At 32.3% G+C, this 20,523-nt stretch overlaps 1 protein-coding gene across 2 annotated transcripts; it reads right to left on the bottom strand.

The window, feature by feature from the left end:
* Window positions 1-4,382: 4,382 nt before the first annotated feature.
* Window positions 4,383-20,168, bottom strand: LOC101139531 (UDP-glucuronosyltransferase 2B10-like). 2 transcript variants are annotated; one of them, XM_031009900.3, is made up of 6 exons: window positions 19,437-20,168; window positions 18,012-18,160; window positions 13,789-13,920; window positions 9,679-9,766; window positions 8,620-8,839; window positions 4,383-4,901 (listed from the first exon to the last, which is right to left on the bottom strand). In XM_031009900.3, exons 1-6 carry the CDS (start codon window positions 20,161-20,163, stop codon window positions 4,622-4,624), a joined length of 1,596 nt encoding a protein of 531 aa, XP_030865760.3. In that variant the 5' UTR covers window positions 20,164-20,168; the 3' UTR covers window positions 4,383-4,621. The 2 variants fall into 2 exon arrangements, with proteins under 2 accessions (XP_030865760.3, XP_030865761.3); XM_031009901.3 differs by lacking the exon at window positions 8,620-8,839 and having other exon boundaries at window positions 4,767-4,901.
* Window positions 20,169-20,523: the final 355 nt, after the last annotated feature.

The following is a 20,523-nucleotide window of genomic DNA, read 5'->3' as shown; positions in this document are numbered from 1 at the left end:
AACATGCTGTGTTTCCAGCAGAGCTTTGAAAGTTTAGCTGCATTATTTTCATTACATTCTTTTAGTTGAGACAGTTACAAAGTTTGCCAAACTTCAAAGGGAGGGGATACTACTTGATAGGAAAATTGTCAATGTATTTATAGTCATATCTCAAAATAACAACAAATATAACCTTTCAAAGAAGGTAGCAGAAGTTATTAAACTATCGTATGATTCATAAAATATTAAAAATAGTACAAGAAAAAAATTAAAATTACATGAATTTAGATTTCTACAATTACTGCAATTTTTAAACATTGTATTATATTTATTCAAACATATTTTCAAAAACAGAACAAATGTTCTAAAAACAAGCTGCAAGTGGATAAAATAGATAACATACAAGAAACATTATCAAGTTTTTTGAATGACACTAATAAATTAATTTGTGATGTTACATTTTGGAACTTCCTGTCTTGAATTGTTGTGTTCATTTCACAAATTAAACTTTAAATCTCATAATTAACACATGAAAACGTTTGTGAAAAGTTAAACATTGCAGAATTACATAGAATAAAAATTTAAATTCTCATCCTTGTAATTACATGTATTTTTCGAGATTCTTTCTTCTTTGTAACAGTTTACATATACTTTATTTCATTGAAAAAATAACGTTTTTTTGTTTTTCTGGAAACTACTTTTTTTCTGTTTAGCAATGTGATAATGAACCTGTTCTCTGCAATGGCTACCCTCATACATTTGTTGGAGGTACATGTGTTCATTGACTGAAAGCCATTTAAGTGCTGGAGGAATCATTCTGTTCATACATGTGCTTATATGCACGGATTTCTGCATGACAGATTCCTAGATGTAGAACTTCAGTTTCAAACGGCATATTCACATTTTATTTAAAAGTGTTATTTCAAATTTACTTCCTCAAAAATAGATTTCTCAGGTTGTTATAGGGTGAAAATCTTCTCTGTGACATCAATTTGTTGGCATTATTTCTATTTTACTAAGCATCAGTAACTTTTTAATCTTTTATATCTTATGGGCCATTTTTACTTCAAATTGCTTCTTCATATTTTAATCAATTTTTTATTAGATTGTTTGTCGGTTTTGGTTGGTGATTTCTAGTACTCACTGAACAATGGATACCAATCTTTTGTTATGCGTGTTATAGGATAGGTTTTATGTGAATTAATACAGGTTTATAAGCATGATAAAACAACATTATTAATCTTTGGCACTACATAAGTTATGTTTTTCTTTATATCTTTATTAATTCCTAGAAGATTTGCATAAAATTTTCTATAATTCCTCCATCTGATCAATGTTTTAGATTGTGTGTGTATATATATTATATATATATATATAAACGTGATTTATCTATGTCTATGTAATTATAAATATATATATATATATTTGTTTTTAATCACACCTTGTGCCGGAGAATAATTTTTGTGAAAATTGGTTAATGGTAAGACTTTTTAGTGACAAAGACAACTAGGTTTCTGTCAATCTGGACTAGTTTGATCATAAAATGCTTCACTGATGTGTAGATTAAAGGAGATTGATAGCTTAATTTAGGTATTTTCCACAAAATTTATAAACCTCTTGTATTCTTTGTAAATATTTTTGACTTACTAAAAAATTTATGTTTCCATATTACATTTGTAGGAGGGATGAATCAAAAATCTCTGTGGAAAATAAAAAAATAGATATGATCATTTAAAATATAGTTATGTAGAATAATAATAATAATTTCAAGCTGTCTTCAAAATACACTTTGAATTTTGAATTCAATAACATACCTATTAGATAGTTAATTGATGCTGTGTCTTGTTTTAAAAGAAATGGACATGTATATGTACGTGTATGTTTAACAAGATTGAAAATTCACTAAGTCCCTTTAGAGTGCAATTTCTATATGATCACAACCTAAAATTAAGGACTTACATTTTTTATTCAAGGCCAAAAATGATAGTAAAACCCATATGAAATTTAGGATATTTTTTCTAGTTCTCTTAAGCATGACGATTGTATTTTGATGAGAATTGAATTGCATTTATAGATTTATTTTGGCAATATGCTTATTTTCACAAAATTGATTCTACCCATCCATGAGCATGGGATGTATTTCCATTTGTTTGTGTCATCTATGACGTTTTTCAGCAGCGTTTTGTAGTTTTCTTTGTAGAGGTCTTTAACCTTCTTTGTTAGGTATATTCCTCATATATTCCTCAGTAATTTGTTTTGTTTTTCTTTCTTTCTTTCTTTTTTTTGAAGCTATTTTCAAAATGGATGAGTTCTTTATTTGATTCTCGGCTTTGAAACTTGCATAGTCAAAGAAAGACTACAAAAAAGAACAAACCTAGAGGCATTACATTACCCAACGTATTATAAGGCACATTAAAAGTTACCAAAACAACATGGTATCAGTATGAAAACAGGCATGTACAGAATAGGGATTCCAGAAATAAAGACAAATACTTACAGCCAACTGAACTTTGACAAAGCAAACAAAAACGTAAAGGGGAAATGACACTCTATTCAACAAATGGGGCTGGAATAATTGGCAATCCACATGTAGATGAATGAAACTTCATCTTTGTCTCTCACCTTATAAAAAAATCAACTCAAGATGGATCAAATAATGAAAACTAAGATCAGAAACAATAAAAAATTCTAGAAGGTAACACTGGAAAAACTCTTCTAGACATTGGGTTAGGGAAAAACCTCATGACCAAAAATCCAAAAGCAAATGCAACTGAAACAAAGATAGATAGTTGTGATTTAATTAAACTAAAAAGCTTCTGCCAGCAAAAGAAATAATCAGCTGTGTAAACAGACAACTCACAGAGTAGTGGAAAATATTCATGAACTATGCATCTCACACCAAAAGGCTAATGTCCAGAATCCACAAATGGCTAAAAAAAAAAAAAAGAAAAAACCCATCAAAAAGTAGCCTAAGGTAATAAATAGACAATTCTTAAAAGAAGATATATAAATGGCCAACATACATGAAAAAATGCTCAACTTCACTAATTATCAGGAAAATGCAAATCAAAACCACAATGCAATACCACTATACTCCTGAAAGAATGAATATAATTTAAAAATCCAAAAATAATAAAATGTTGGCATAGATGTGGTAAAAAGGGGACAGTTTTGTGCTGCTATGGGAATGTAAACTAGTACAACTACTATGGAAAACCATTTGAAGATTCTTGTAAGAAATAACAGTAGAAGTCCCATTTAATCCAGCAATCCCACTACTGTGTATCTCTGCAGAGGAAAGGAAGTCTTTATATGAAAAAGACCCACACACATATATGTTTCCAACAGCACTGTTGGCAATTAAAAGAAAAAAGAATGGAAGTAGCCTAAATGCCCATCAACCAACCAATAGGTGGATAAAGAAAATGTATACACACACACACACGTGCACACACACACACAAACATATACATACACATATGCATACTATATATATATATACACACCATGGAATACTACTAAGCCGTAAAAATAAACAAACTAATGGCATTAACAGCAACTTGTATGAAGTGGGAGGGCATTATTCTTAGTGAAGTAATTCAGGAATAGAAAACTGAACATTCTAAACTGTCACTTATACATGGGATCTAAGCTATGGAGATGCAAAGGCATAAGAATGATATAACGGGCTCTAAGGATTCAGAGGAGAGGGTGGGAGGGGGTGAGGGATACAAGACTACACATTGAGTGCAGGGTACACTTCTCATGTGATGTGTGCACTAAAACCTCAGAAATTACCACTAAAGAACCTATCCATCTAATCAAACACCACCTGTTCCCAAATAGCTATTGAAATAATTAAAAATATGAGAATAAAATCAAACAGATGAATATTTTTAAATATCTGGAAAAAATAGAATTGGCTTGTGAAACCAAAGATGTTGCAAAATAGTTCAAATTTACAGTAGGAAGCAGGTAAGAGTGGCTATATTTCTAATTCCACATAATTTCCACTGAGAAATGACTTATGTGCTTAAAACAGTAAACATTTGGCCATAAATTTTAGCAAAAAATGTGACAATAAAGCTGCATACATCATAAAAGCCAAGCAATACTACTCATCTCAAAATATCAAAAGGAAGAGAGAGACTTTCTAAACAATTTAACTATGTAATAGTTTCTTTAGCAACAGTTAAAAATAACAGAATCCTGTTCAAAATGAAGCTAAATTATTCTGAGTATGTGCAAAACAGTACTGATACTGTCAGTAGACTTCTTAATGTTCTTGTGTTTATGTAAAATGTGTGAAATATAGTTAAGCTGAGTAAATTTTTTTCATGTAACTTGTGAATTAGAACAACAAATTTCAATATAAGTGCAACAAATTTCAATATGAGCTCATATGGCTTTATGTTATTTTTTATTTTCCCTAGTGTTTTCTTCATTGCCACAAAATATTTCTAACCATTAACTGGGTGGCAAATCTCTGAAAAACAAATTTGTACTTGACAAGGTAGATTACGAAAAGTTTTTTTTTTTTTTGTCACAGGAAGAAAGAAATCTTGCATCACAATATTTATTGCTGGAATCAACTGAAGTATCCCTATCTATCAGGTGTTCCAGCTTCAAATCTCAGATTTAACTAATCCCTTTTTCCTTTCTTTCCTTTTCTAGCGAACTTCCAGAAACAAAACAGACAACACTTTGTGATGATAAATAGCACAGTTGCCACACAGGCCAGCAGAAACCCAATCACATCCAAAGAGTGGTACTGGAACCAGGTGAGGTCGTGGGCTGCAACTCGAAGGTGCTTGGCTCCTTTGTGGCGCATGACAAATTCAATCCAGAAGACTGCTCGATCCAGGGGCTTCACTGGTTGATCATGATGAATTCTTGATAATTTCATAACATTCTCTTTATATCTGAAGGATAAAAATAAAGATACCAACACTGAAAGTAAGTTAATTTGCCTGTACATATCAAGTCTATGAAAGGCTTTTAAAGTGTCAAATAATTCAAAGTAAATGTCGAAGAATTGACATAGAATTTATGTATTTTAATTTGAGTCATCATACAAAGTTTGGCTTTTAAATTGGACTTTTCTCATTAACAAATATTTTTAAAGTAGAAAAGGAAGTCAGGTGAGAAAGTTATTTTTTCAAGCAGAGAAAGTATGAGGCATTTTAAATTTGTTTTTAATTTTTTAATTTTAAGTTTTTGTGGGTCCATATTAAGTGTATATATTTATGGGGTATATGAGATGTTTTGATACAATGTGAAATAATCACATCATGGAAAATAAGATATTCATTCCTTAAGCATTTATCCTTTGTATTATGAACACATTCCACATTACACTATTAGTTCTAAAACAGGCATATTAGAACGTGCTCAACATCATGAGCCATTTTAAGTGCTATAAGAAAGATGTGAAAATGCAATCTGAGAATTAACATCTCTAAGTTCCTAAAAAGGAATTTTATCATGGTGAGTGACATGCCTCATAGCTAGTCACTTTGCTTCTAGATTACTGTTTTTTCTCCTACTGTTTCCCACCCTGTACCCAGAATGATGTTTTGCAATTAAAGTGAGATTATGGCACTCCCCTGATTAAGATTTTTGCCTGGTTTCTCATTATTTTCAGAATAAAATCCAACTCTGTTATTTGGTCTACAGAACCCTACTTTGTTAGACACTGGCACGGTCTTTTTCTAACACTTTTCCCTGCACACTGTCTTCTAGATTGGCCTTCTATTTTCCTTTAAGCTTCCAAAGGTGTTCTCATCTTAGCACCTTACACATTTTATCCCTTCTCTCCCGCTCTTGGAATATTCTTTCTTGCTACACCCAAGGCATGCTTCTCTCCCTTTTTGTGGCTTCCCTCTAAGTGTTACCTCTAAGAGAGGCTTTTACTGGCCACACTCTGATGGAACCTCTAGGATTTTCTCTGTCTTCTGTGCTTATTTTCTATCTGATTCCTAGAATTTTTAAAATGATTTATATATCTCATAAAATATACATTTAAATATAAAATACAAAAGATAAATATACATACACTAAGTGAATAGTTCAAAAATGGAAGATCATCTTGAACATTATCTTGAGGCGAAGATACCAATTTACTTATTGTTCAGTTCATGGTACAGGATATCACAACCTGCCTAGAATAGCTCTCTTTTTCTGAACCATTTAGTCACCACTTTTGTCCACCAACTAAAGATTAGCCTGACTGAATAGCAGCACTAGTTTTGCTTGTTTATGTAATTGAATTATATAATATGTACTCCTTAGTGTCTGTTTTTTTTTAATATAGCAGTTCTTGGGTAATTCCATTGCTGTGTAATATTTTGTTGATTGATAAAGCACAAACTATGTCTTCATTCTATGTTGAATAGATATTTCTGTTGCTAACAATTTTTGGACACCGTTGATAATTCTGTCATGAACACTCTTCCATATACCATTAGATTTATATATTTATACATATCTGTTGTGTATATAATTGAGAGTAGAATTGCTGAGATAAAATTGCATGCATAATTATGATTTACTTCTTGACTTTAAATTTTTTTGAAGTGTATTTTGTTAATTTCCAAAATTTAAAGATATTTTAGTAATAGTATTTATAACATCCCTTACTTCCACTATGGCTGGATCATATAGTCTTTATGATATTGAATCTTTTTATATTTCCTAAGTCTTGATTTATTTCCCACCACATGTCACTTCAAACGACTATTAACTATTCGACATGCTCTAGGAAAATGTGTCTTCCAGTTGGTATATATGATACATATATGTGTATTGTATATGTACATATGTGTGTGTATATCATTTTACATTATAAGATTCCATTTGTTAATTGTGTTCTTCAAATGTTTTATGTCCTTACTCATTATTTGCTCTTTTTTTAAAAGTCTGTTTAGATTGAGTGAAAGTATTTGTATAATCACATTTAAATCTACCACTTTGTTTTATATTTCTTTTCTATTTGTCCAAGCTGGTTTGTGTTTCTTTTCAATTATTTCCCATCTTCTTTAAAGGTATTTTGATCATTCATTATCCTTCTATTCTCTTTGTGATAAAATATTTTTAAAGTATTCCCTTAGATGATACCCTCCTTACACAAAAACTTTATTGAGAGTAGTTATAAATGCTGAATTGATGGTAGCTGGACTCCACAAGGAGTTTTGCACATTGTTATCTTTGGGGTGTGAATAAAATCAGTTATTAAAAATTAACTTAAAATTATATTTTTTTTGTGCTTCAAAGACCATCATCAAAAAGTAAAAAGTTTGGTCACCCAGAATGGGACAAAATATTTAAAAACTATATATCTGATTTGACCCATAATATATAAATAGTTCTTAAAACTTAATAGTAAGACAAATAGCAAAGTTAAAAATGTTCCAAGGATTGGAGTAGACATATTTTCTAAGAAGATATATGAATGATCAATAAGCACATATAAAGATTCTCAACATCTTTAGCAGTAATGAAAATGCTATCCAAGACCAGGATGAGAGATCATTTTATATGCACTAAGAAGTCTGTAAGAAAAAGACAGATAATAAGAGGTTTGGCAACAGTGTGGAGGAATTGGAACCACGTTATACTGCTGACGGTAGTGATGAATGGAACAAGTAATTTGGAAAAGAGTTTAGCAGTTCTTCATAAACATACAGTTCTCACATGAGCCAGCAATTCCACTTATAGTATCAACCCAAAAGAAAGGAAAACTTATTTATGCAAAAACATGTGTAGCAATATTCACAGTAGCCTCAATTGGAAACAATCAAAAGGCCAATGAACTGATAAATGAACAACTAAATTATGATGTATCCATATTACAAAATATTATACAAGTGTAAAAGGAAATTAAATATTAAAACACACAACAACATGAATTAAACTAAAAACCATAAAAAAAAAACAAAAAATTAGGCTAGGTGAAATGTCATTTACACAGTACCCTAGACTGTATGATTCCATTTATATGAAATATCTAGAGAGAATAATCTATAGAGAAAAAAAACAAATTGGTGTTAGACTATGACTAGGCAGTCATGGGAGGTGATTTTGGTGTCATTGCAGTTTCTTTCATGTTGATAAAAATGTTCCAAACTTATATACTGGTGATGACTTCATGACTCTGTAAACATAGTAAAAATATTTGGAATTTTTGCCATAAATAGGTGGGTTTTATGCTATCAAAATTAAATCTCATTTTCAAGTCTGTTACAATAATGATAATAAAAATTAATTTTTCAGCAAGAAAATAGTTATATTCTGAGACATTTTAGATATTTAATTAAAACAGTTCATTATATTATTTCAAGTTTGTTCTTCCTTTCTACTACGGATTCATTATGTCAAATTTTTAAGAAATTTTTTTTATATTATCTATATCATTTTAAAATTATTTTTGTTTAGAAAATTGTTTCACTAACTGGTTACTCACTAGATGTATGGGGTTCAAATACAATTTTTAAATAACAGATAAAAAATAAAAGCAGATTTTGGATTGGTTAAATCATTTAAATGCTTTCAAAATTACTCTCATAAAAAGGATGAAACTTATGCTATTGACAAAAAAACTATCTATTAATACCACCTAGTGAAAAATATTGTTCTACTCACAAAGGATCATTAATTACTGTCTTCAGTGCATTCAGCAGGTCTGTACTCGACATTGTGTTGAAGTCCACTCTAACAGCTGCTCCCTTGGCCTTCATGTGAGCAATGTTATCAGATTGATCAAAAAACAATGGAATGCCCACCATAGGGATCCCATGGTAGATTGCCTCGTAGATGCCATTGGCTCCACCATGAGTTATAAAAGCTCTGGTTTTTGGATGACCTAGGATTGGATGAATTTTAGCAAAATTATTCATAGGAATAAAATGAGATGCACAATGAAAGGCTCTGAAAGTGACAGTGTTTTCTAGATAACACATTGAACTAATTTGCTATTACTTTTCAGACTTCAGAGGAAAAAACAGGTACTTGTGTTGGAGATGTAACTGAAGGCTATATGGTGTGTGTGACTTCAGACTGCAAAACTTAATACAAGATTTTCAGTTGGACTAATGAAAAAGGGCATTCTAGATTTTAAAAATGTGCACAAAAGAGGACAGCAAAGAGATGGGCATGAAATGAAGTGTTATTTTAAATACAGTCACAGAGTGTGATATGTGGGGTGTGCAAGGCAGCAGGCAGTGGGTTGGTGGTGGTGCTAGGATTGAGGAGAGACAGGTCACACTTCGTCATGAAATGTGTCATTACTTTAAGATTAAGATTAGGAATTTAGTCCTCCAGAAAATACAGAGTCACTGGTGATAGAAGAGCTATTATGTTTAGTGGTATTTGAAATAACCCTGCAGGAGAGGAGAAAACAAGTGTAAAGCTGTAGAAATAGGAGACAGAGGGACAGCCCAGGAAGATATTGAAAAATTCTGTGAGATATAATAACACCTGAAATAAAGATTCTCTCTGATTCTGACCGTGAAGAATGTGAGTGTATATCATAAAATGCCAACAATTATAGCAAATTTCTCCCCCTAGGACTGGAAAATACATATAAAGAAGTTACATTTTGTTTTCCTTAACAAATATTCAATAAGCTTGTTTCATGATGAACTATTAACACTCTAATATGCCGTTACTAATATATCCATTATTTGTTCAACAGAGTTTTACCTAGAAGGTCATTCTGGGGTATCCACTTGTACAGCCGAGTATTGAGACCTAAGGCATCTGGTTTATTCCCATCAAATCTCCAAAGAACCTGTTACAGTAAAGAGAATATCTTATTCCATGAGTGGAACTCAAAAGCTGTAAAATGTTAGAACTGTAAAAAGAGTAGAAATGAGATCAAGGGATGATAGTAAATAAATCTATTCAAAGGCCAATGTAAAAAGAATACCCACATTTTATTTTCTGAACTTTAATGATTTAGGTATATAAGAAACCATTATTTTCCAAAATAATACCTTAGAAAAATAAGATTATCAATGAAAAGTTCAAGTATTTAAAAAATTGTTACGTTTTTTAAAAGAAGAACTACCTGCGGCCAACCATCATATGAAGAAAAAAAGTTGAACATAACACATCATTAGAGAAATTCAAATCAAAACCATAATGAGATAACATCTCACACCGGTCAGAATGGCCATTATTAAAAACTCAAAAAATATCATGATGTTGGCAAGGTTGTATGGAAAAGGGATTCTTATACTCTGTTGGTTGGAATGTAAGTTAGTTCAATCATTGTGGAAGATAGTGTGGTGATTCCTCAAAACCCTAGAGGCAAAAATACCATGAAACCCAGCAATCCCATTACTAGGTATATAACCAAAGGACTATAACTTGTTCTTTCATAAAGATCCATGAAAGTATATGTTAGTTGCACTACTATTCACAATAGCAAGGACATGAAATCAACCTAAATGACCATTATGGACTGAATAAAGAAAATATGGCATATATGCACTACAGAATATTATGCAGCCATAAAAAGAACAAAAATATGTATTTTGCAGGGATAAGGATTGAGCTGGTGGCCATTAGCCTTAGCAAACTAACATAGGAATTGAAATCCAAGTGTAACATGTCCTCACTTATGAGTGGAAGCTAAAAGATGAGAACACATGTACACATAGACGGCAACAACATACACTGAGATGTGTTGGAGGGTGGAGGATGGGAGGAAAGAGAGGATCAGGAAAAATAATAAACGAATATTAGTCTTAATACCTGGGTGATGAAACAATCAGTACAACAAACCCCCATGACACAAGTTTACCTATGTAAAAAACCTGCACATGTACTCCTGAACTTAAAATAGAAGTTAAAAATAAAGGTTAAATTAATTTAACTTAAAAAATAAAAATATTCTTAAAAAAGTATAAAAAATTATAGGGAGTCATTGCAATTCTGGTGTAAAAAAACAGTAACAATTTAGTAATGACCTATATGTTTATTTTGTTTTATGTATTTTATATTAGTTTTCATCTCCAAATTTAATTGTAATGTATTTGTTTCTTTTTGAGTAATATGAGTAGTTTCAATATATCTACTTGTCTGGAGGTTATTATATTAGAGCCTGTTGTCCTTTGATTGACAAAATAGCAAGTCTATAAAATAAGCTACTTACAAGAAATAAATAAATGCTGCAAGGGTTTTATGTATAACTTCATTGGAATTACAAATTATCAAGCACTACTTCCAAGAAAAATTTCAAGTGACAATTTTTGACACAAATTCAGAGTATTACCAACCAGTATTGCTAATTTTGGATTTTTTTGGCATAGAAATGAGGAACATGTTGGTATCATGAATAAAAATAAAGCTTTTCAATAACCTCAAAACTGTATTTTGCTGAATTTGGTCAACAGATTATTAACACTCAGACAAGGTGCTACAAAGCTTTGACAACAGTGATTAATATGTTCTTCTATAGCCAAGACATTTTTATGTTTAAGTTACTAATTTTGAAACTTCAAAGCAATCCTCATAAACTGAACAATAATTTTCAGTGTTTAATTTAATTTGCTACATCAGTGTTAAAGCAACTCAGGTTTCAGCAAAATTTAGAGGCCATTACAAGAAAGCTTTATCAGATAAGAAATTATAAAGCAATTGACAAATACACAAAGGTCCCTGGTTTATTCTATATAGAAGAAAATATATTCCTACTATGTTCTATGGAGGGGGCATCTGAACCTGTTCCCCTGCCTGGCTTCCTTCTGTTTGTCTCCTTCCTATATTTCCTTCTGCTGCCTCTATTGGGAGGGGTTGTTAATCTGGTAGTTAGTGCTGAGTCCTTGTGGGGCCACATTTTATACCGGACAGGATCCACCTTCAGGTCAGGATCCATCTGTACCCTTTCCCTTTCATCTTCCTGCTTCAGATATTGGCTGGGCCCAGTCCAGCAGGGCAAGCTGCTTTTTCTCTTTCTCTAAATCTACCTGGCTGTGAGGGTACTTGGACTAGTTGTCTGTTGGCCTAGGCCACTCTTTCTCTGAATAGTAACCTGAACATCATTCAGATAGGCCTATTCCAAAATGTAAAGGAAGTACCTGAAGCTGGATAACACGGCAAGCCTCAACTGCATGATGCATGTCAGACTTTTTGAAATACCTGCTATTGTTATTGTGCTACTGAAGTCACCCAATAAAACCTAACTTTTTCTGATAACATCTGTAGTGTGTACAGTGCAGTGCCCTCAGGAATCCTTAAACAAAAGGGTCAAATGACAGGGGCAGAATTTGGTGATAACTCTTACCTGACCCCAATAACATGACAATATCAATACTTCACCTACATTTCTTAAATAAATGTATTCCTGGTCATATTATTAATGCCAAATTTATTATCAATGGAAAACAGCCTCTATTATTATAGCATCATCCATCTATATTTTTGATTTTGAACTAATATCTGAGATAATTAGTTCTTTCCCAAAAGCTAAATTTTTAGGCCTGAACTTTCTTTTTTATTTGTCATATTCATAAAGTTTATTTTAAAAAATTGTTAAAAACTTACCATACAGGAATATTTATTAATATACTTAAAAAGTTTGTTCCCTATGCTGAAGTAAAATACATTAGTGACATCTTCCAGGCACCATGTTTATAAAAGTAAAACTTCTAGGTCCTGAAATATACGACAGTAGAGTCTATAGTTTACTAGTTTACTTTTTTTGAGACAGAGTCTGGCCCTGTAGCCCAGGCTGGAGTGCAATGGTGTGATCTTGCCTCATTGCAACCTCCGCCTCCTCGGTTCAAGCGATTCTCCTGCCTCAGTCTCCTGAATAGCTGGGGTTACAGGCACACACCACCACTCCTGCCTAATTTTTTGTATCTTTAGTAGAGATGGGGTTTCACCATATCGTTCAGGGTGATCTCGACCTCCTGACCTCGTGATCCGCCCGCCTTGGCCTCCTAAAGTGCTGGGATTACAGGTGCGAACCACCGTGCCCAGCCTATAGTTTACACTTTTAATCACAGGATTAGAATTCATTCTTTTTACTCCCCTACTCTCCACATGTGCCAGTTATTATTCCTATATTAATGACATTCGATCATGCTATACTACCACAGATCCTTAAATACAGTATACGCTGCATAATGACCAACAGAGCCAGTCTTCTCTATTTGTTGCCATGTATTTCATATAAGCATTTGACTTAAAGTACAAACAGAAATACTACATTCCTTAATTGTAAACATTCACTAAGGGCTTCCAGAGTACAACAAGCAATAGAGGTGGCCCAAGAGTTAGTCAAGTGTTCTTCACCCATTGGATACTGCTGAGATTAGGAAAACTCTTTTGAAGAAAATTATCATAATTCTTACTTGTATTTCTACAAGGATGCAGTTGTGGATATATATTTTTAGTTGAAAATACCTGAAAGTCATTTTAAAGACTACATTAAGTACCATTTTCACTTAACTGAAATATATTGAGTTAAATTCAGCAGTAGGTATGACTGTTAATATCAGAAATTAAAAATAACTGTGGGTCTCAAGTTGCCTTTTGTGGATACATATGGAGTACTGAGTTCCCACTGATGCTAATAGGAACCACTCATGCATTCCAAAGGTAGTAACTCCCCCAGGGCCACATGCAACCCCTAAGTCTGAGGCACAACTATTACTTCTGTCAGTGGATGCTATACAAGCATATTTAAGGCTGTATTTGGCTATAAAGAGTTCAATCTACTCTTTAATATTCTTTCTATGTAGATCACAAATTTTAACAGCCTCTTTCAGTAGTTTTCCACACCAGTAAGGCACTTTATCTTACCTTTTGTGGGATCTTGGCAAGGGCTGTTGCAATTACATTGGCCCTTTCTGCTGTCATGTTACTGACCATTGACCCCAGAGAAAACACCACAACACCATATTCTCCAGAGCTCTGTACAAACTCCTCCATTTGCTGTGGAAAAAAAATGTTTCATCACAAAAGAGTATCACCACAGCAGGCACTACTGAAAGAATTGGTACAAAATATCAAAGAGAGAAAATCCAGTATTTTGAGGAATTATTGGAGTAAATAATATTTTTTGACTGACTCAATCACTGTTTCGTTGCAAGAAGATGTATGAGATATTTGGCCTGTGTTAAGGATATTTGTGTAAATATGTGTGTGTATGTAGGTATGTGTCTGTATGTGTGTAATGGAGAAAAGAAATGGAGCTATTACATTGTAGTCAGGGAGATAATGTTAAAAAATATACCCAGACTCTTCACTTGTAATACTATTATTACTAATATAAGTCCTTGGAAAAGTGGCAACACAAGGGTTTAATTCTATATTTTTGTTCTACTAAATCACTTGTGTTTATTTCAGGCAGGTTTTCTGTAGAATTCTTTTAATTTGAAGCCATTAGTGGTTTACTTCCCTAACTATGAGCACTGAGGAAAAGCTACTTACAGTTGGGATAATTTTATATCTACGTTTACGTTACTCTACAATGCTTTATGCTTCATTTAAAATTTGTCAGTTTTCCGGTAGTTTTTCAAAAAATGAAATAAAAAATAAAAGTTGGTGGTTAAGAATCACTGACATTCTGGAGTCTAGTATTGTGATTTGGAATATTTATTAATCAGTCCTTAGAGTCTCATTTATAATACAGAATTGTACAGTTTGTAGTTAGTAGTTGAATAACTGTATTTTTCAGGTTATTGCTTAGGTGGAGCACCTATTGCCCTGAAATCACACTGTTAAATTGCTGTGCTGTTTATAACTGCATGTGAGGAACTCTCATCATCACTTTGTTGTGTCTCAGAGGCAGCACTTGCACCAGAATAGAAGAGGCCACCAGGCCTTTCTGCAGGGGAGAGCTTGTCTTTCTTTTGAGTAGCTCACGCACACCACATTACACTCCTGGTGAAGATGTGCTTGGCTGCAATTGATTGAGAATTATTCTGACTTGTGTTCCCCAATGTATGCCAATATTTAAATTTAAATACTTTCAGATTTAATCATTGGGGTAAAACTTTTCCAAATGGTTTTTTAACAAAACAAAGAAAAAAGGTGTCTAAATATTAACTGTGCACCACATATTACAGAGCTTTTCCTAAAATATGATTTTTAATCTTAAGTTAACATGATAGTCCCTGTACTACTATTCCACATAATACTTGGGGCATCTAGGTATTGTGTGTGATTGCAGTTACCTGTAGCCACATTTAATGTAACTCGTGTTCAGTGTTTCACCTCACTAGCTTGATGCCAGAGCCTTATTTTTCTATGCAGTGTTGAAGGAATCTAACCTCTGTTTAGAGATTCATCACTGATATTGACTGGTTATTTCTCCTTTTGTGATAATATTATAAAAATAATACAAAATTAATGTAAGAAATTTTATAAAAGTATGAAAAGATTTTTTAAAATACTTTTTTTCTAAAATTTCTATCTAGAGATATTATTTATAGAAAATATGTATTTTTTTATTATGGATTTTGTCCTATTTATATAGGTCAATGTACACATGTGACACTTATTTAGAAAATTTTAATGTTATTGTATATACATTTTCTCCTGCAAAAACTTACCATCTTGTTATATTTATAATTTTCTAATTCACTGTATTTGTATTATGGCTGACAGCATAATTGAACATTTCATTGATAAAATTATTTTAGTGCTATTGTAGGCATATAAGTTTCTAATCATTATTTCATGTAAGATGTTGGATTACTTCCCATGTTAATTTTGTGAAAGTTTTCCATAATGTTTCATAGGTACACCTTGATTAATTTTTTTATTTCACATGACTATATTATAAAATTAATAACAGTATGTATTTTTAAAACACCTGATACATTTTGTCAAGTGTCTTATTCTCTTAAAATATATAGAAATTATCTGAGAATTTAATATATAATTGAAAAGAAAGCAACCTGGGTTAGCAAATATTTTACATAATAAACAATTAAAGAACTGGTTTCACAACCATTGACTTGCATTCAAAGCTTTCTGCAAGTTAATAACAAGAGCTAGTATTAGTAATTACCACTAATGTACTACCAGTCAACCTTTTTTTCTTGTCCTTCTACACGTCCTACTCTCTTCCTCCTTCTATTGGCACTATCAGTTTCCCTTAGTGTGAGTGGGGAAATCTTTCAAGAGTAGGGTAGAGTGGTATATATTTTTCATTAGTCTTACCTCATCGTTTGTCTCTTGAGAAACTGACTATATAAAGCCCATACAATTTGCATTAAACGTAGATACTGAGTTTTAACAATGGAATAAAATCTCAGTTTTATGCAAGCAAAAATGATCTTTTAAGAGATTGCATAATAATGCATTGAAGAAGCCTTCTTTGTACATATGTCTTAAAATGTGATGTTAATTTAAAATATATGAGGTTCTTCTATTCCTTCAAAAATAATATAATCTTATACGCTAATGGAATTTTTTTTTCGTATTGAAACTAAAGGCACTATTCAGACACAAGTGGTAGAAATTATTTGGTCTTTATTATACATGCATTGTTCATTATCTCTGTGCTTCTCTGTCAGTCACCTATGATGTCAAGACAAGTTCCCCCAGGAAGCTTTACTGAGTTGCTTGTCATAAGGCAGAAATCATCTGCTCTAATAGGGTATGTTTATGCTCTAAAATGTAAAATTCTGGGATCTCAATGCAGAATGATTTAAATGCTTTATTAAAATCACGTGAACCCTCTGTTTGCACATATTTGAGGCACACATTTATATTGTTGAGGAAGTGTTTTAAGCTGGAATACTGGTGAAGATCCTTATTACTTATGGAAGAATTTTAGAATCTCAACTAGCTTATCTTACTGTCACAACTGGTATGTCTACTATTAATAAAGTCCACAGGGTATCTGTCATCTATGACTTTGCAAGAGAATATAACCTTGATGTGCTGAATAATCTGGTTCTCTTAAATGAGGAATGATATCTCAAGTGACTTGCACATATTTAGTAGTTAGTAGTATTAGTAATAATCACAAAATAACCATAATTGCAAAATTAATAACATTTCTGAGTCACTGACTATATGCCAGAGACATTTTAAGCGTTTTGTCTGTGTTAATATTTTTTTCCACGCAACACAATATGAAGTTGGCACTATTTGTGTAAATGTGGGCATAATTATTTCTATCAACAATCTAGTCCACTTTTCCATCATCTGCTACCTGAATCCATGGAAAATTTCCTGAATGTTTGGGTCTTTACAGTCTGGCCCTTCTGCAATTTAATCCATTGAATATCTTGGAGCCTTTTCTTAAAAAGAGAATCATTTCATATATCCTTATTTCTTAACTCTTTTTTTGGACTTTTTCAATGTTCTTAATAAATATTTCAACTCCCAATACGTATCTGGCTCTAATTTACCTCTTAGCATTGTCTGATTCTTAATCATTCCCTGCAAACTAAACCTGAGGACTTGAGAACTGTCCTGACCACTTTATCTGCTTTCCCTTTTTGTCTGCCTCTCCCCGTCATTCTTTTCCCTATTCCTGCTTATTGTTCAGCTCTCATCGTACTCATCAGTGACTCCAGGATACTTTCTATTATCTCCACTGATGCTTTCTTAGCATTGGGTTTTTCCTTGAGAAAATAGTTTTTATATACTTTTCATTACTTACTTATATTCTATATTTCAAAGTAGAATGTAAGGTATGTAGGGACAGAAACTGTGTCTATTTTTTTTCTCTGAAAATTCTGCACTTACCTGTGTTTTGTGCTAATCTCTTTGTAAATATTCTTTGAATGAATGACCAATACCTTCTTAGATGTTGCATAATCAAGACTTTAATTTAACCAACCCTATTTTCAAAGTTTCCTTAGTATTCCTATTTGTAATATGCATAAAACTCACATGCTTATGAAGGTATCAACATGTACATGAGTTTCTAATTGGTATCTGCTTTACCCCACCTACTTACCATCTTTTTTCAGTGTAAACCAAACACTCTGAATGAAGCCTATAGAGTCATTTCTACTGAAACTTTGAAGCCAACAAAATAAAACCAACGAAAGTATGTTTACCTTAGGTAGGGGTTTGGCAGGTTTGCAGTGGAGTCCTCCAACAAAATCAACATTTGGTAAGAATGGATGAGGAAATTTAAAATTCCAGGAGTTTCGCATAAGCCATATGTCAGCTTTCCTCATTGTCTCAGATAAGGTAGTGGGTCTTCCTGATAGGAATAAAGAAAAGAAAAAGTGGATGACATAAGATAATTACTTTATGTAATTTTCTGAAAGGGGTTAGAATAATGTAGGCAAAAATGTTGGTAAAGTTTGTGTGCTTTGAAAAATGTATACATATAAGAATAATTTATTTTTTATGTATTCTATATTTTGCCCATGTTTATAAGAAAGGCAAAGTGGTGGGAGAATTGTGAGTTTAAGCTACATCTCTCATGTCACGTCAGTATACTCACAATTATTAAAATAAGTCATAGAGAATTAAACATCAATTTATTTTCTCTTTAAAGCTTCAATAGTAGCCACTGGATATTTAAACAAATCTTTGAGCTCCATAATCAATTAATTCTACAGTAACCATAGAAACAATTTTCTAACTAATAGTCTAGTTTACACAACTCATTAAGCTAATCCTTTTATCTTTGGTTCTTCAAGTTAACTGTGGACTATTGTGAGAGTATGGCTGAAATCATTGTACCAACTACTCATTTGGATTCGAGCTAAGTTCTTAATAATATTAAGTAAAGATATTTGTAAATTATAGCTAGAAATTTTTGAGAAATTATTGAAATAGAAATCTATACTCAATCTTAATCTGTCTCATATTTTTAAATAAAGAGACACAGTTTCAAATAAACTATATAGATATAACAACCTTCACACTTCAACAAGATGATTGGACTTTAAATAAATGATTTCCAATTCTTTAGTGAAGGAGTATAGAAACATTTGAAACTTCAAATTACCCTTATTGATTTTTGCATCTGAGATATAGACATTATCTCTCTCTACTGTGAAGGCAACCTCCTGATAACATGGGAACATCTTTTAATTTCTAAATAAGAAAACTGAGGTTTACAAGGAAAAATTTTTGCAGTTATATAGATAGTTGTAGAAAGATGTGTAATTACTCATTCTAAATCTATGCATTCAGTTAGATGTTACTTGATGGATCTTGCTGTTTTTAAGATCTGAAACATTCTATGATAAAACAGATATGTAATTGCTTAAAGTCTTAGGTGTACTAATATATAGGTATATGATTTCCTGGGGTGTTCTGTATGAGTGATGGTCACAGCATTTTCACTGACCCTATAATTAAGCTTTTCTATAATATTTGTGAGATTGATAGACCATCTTGTATTTTCATTTCATAAATTCATTTACCAAAAACTCCACTTCCTTGACTTTATGGCTTTGTACAAGTTCTGCTTCAAAGACACAAAGAAGTTAGAGCTTCATGCTACCGATTGAAAAAATTCTTACCTAAAACTTCACTGTAAAAGTGATCCCACTTCTTCATATCAAATATTTGGTACCAAAAGTCAAAATAAAGCACATAGAGCATATTTTTTACCCTCTCCATGAAAGTCATTTGATCACTTAATTTTGACATAACAACAGGTACGTAGGAAGGAGGGAAAATAAATCCTCCACTATGCCTTTCAAATGAGTAGCCAGGACTGAAGCTGTGACTGTACACCAAGGGTATGTTAAATAGCTCAGCCAGCAGCTCACCACAGGGAAAAGAAGGATCTGCAAAAACGACATCAAATCTTGACTCTTGTAGTTTTTTCATAAGTTTCTTATTTGAAACTAAATCTTTACAGAAGTTTCTAATTATGTTATTATATGTCCACATGATTTCTTGTTCTTGTGAAAAATATAACCAAAATGTATCTTTTGAAATGTAAGGCCATCTCTTAATCAGTTGCATCGTGATATTCTCCAACTCAGTTTTAGTTAAAGATGTAGGATAAACTTCGAGTTTAAGAGTGGATGAGTCATTGGGATCAAAAAGAATGGAAGCTGAAGATGCCAGTACAGTCACCTCATGACCTCTCTGAACAAGTTCTTTCAGGATTGTCTTCATATTCATCCAAGGGCTGTACTCTGCGGCCCACACCAGCACTTTTCCACAACTCCCAGAGCTAAAGTAACAACTGAGCTGTATCAGCAGAAGAACTGAAGTTTCAGTTCTTTTCAGAGCCATCCTGGTGCAATGTGATAATTCTTTTCCAGTCACTGTTTCTTTCTCATACTTATATACAGAGATAAATCAATCAAGTTAAAATATAACTCCTTCAATTCAAAGTAAATACATTATATGAGCATCCTGAGTACATGGATGGCAAGGAGACAAAGTTCGATTACTTCATATTTACTCAAGAATGTTTGATGTTTCTTTTATGTTTATATTTGCTGTCATCCACCTAAGTTTAATGACCTTGCAAGTATCCTGTTTTATATAATGTATTTTGTAATAGTGTCAAGAACAGTGGCAAGTGAGAGAGTCCTGCAGGCCCCTTGACACAGAATAAGAGATGAAGTAATTATACAATGCAAATAGAAT

The sequence above is a fragment of the Gorilla gorilla genome, chromosome 3 (genome assembly GCF_029281585.2).
Source record: "Gorilla gorilla gorilla isolate KB3781 chromosome 3, NHGRI_mGorGor1-v2.1_pri, whole genome shotgun sequence".
Classification (NCBI taxonomy): domain Eukaryota; kingdom Metazoa; phylum Chordata; class Mammalia; order Primates; family Hominidae; genus Gorilla; species Gorilla gorilla.
The sequence above is the reverse complement of the archived record's forward strand: the minus strand, read 5'-3'. Positions and strand labels throughout refer to the sequence as shown.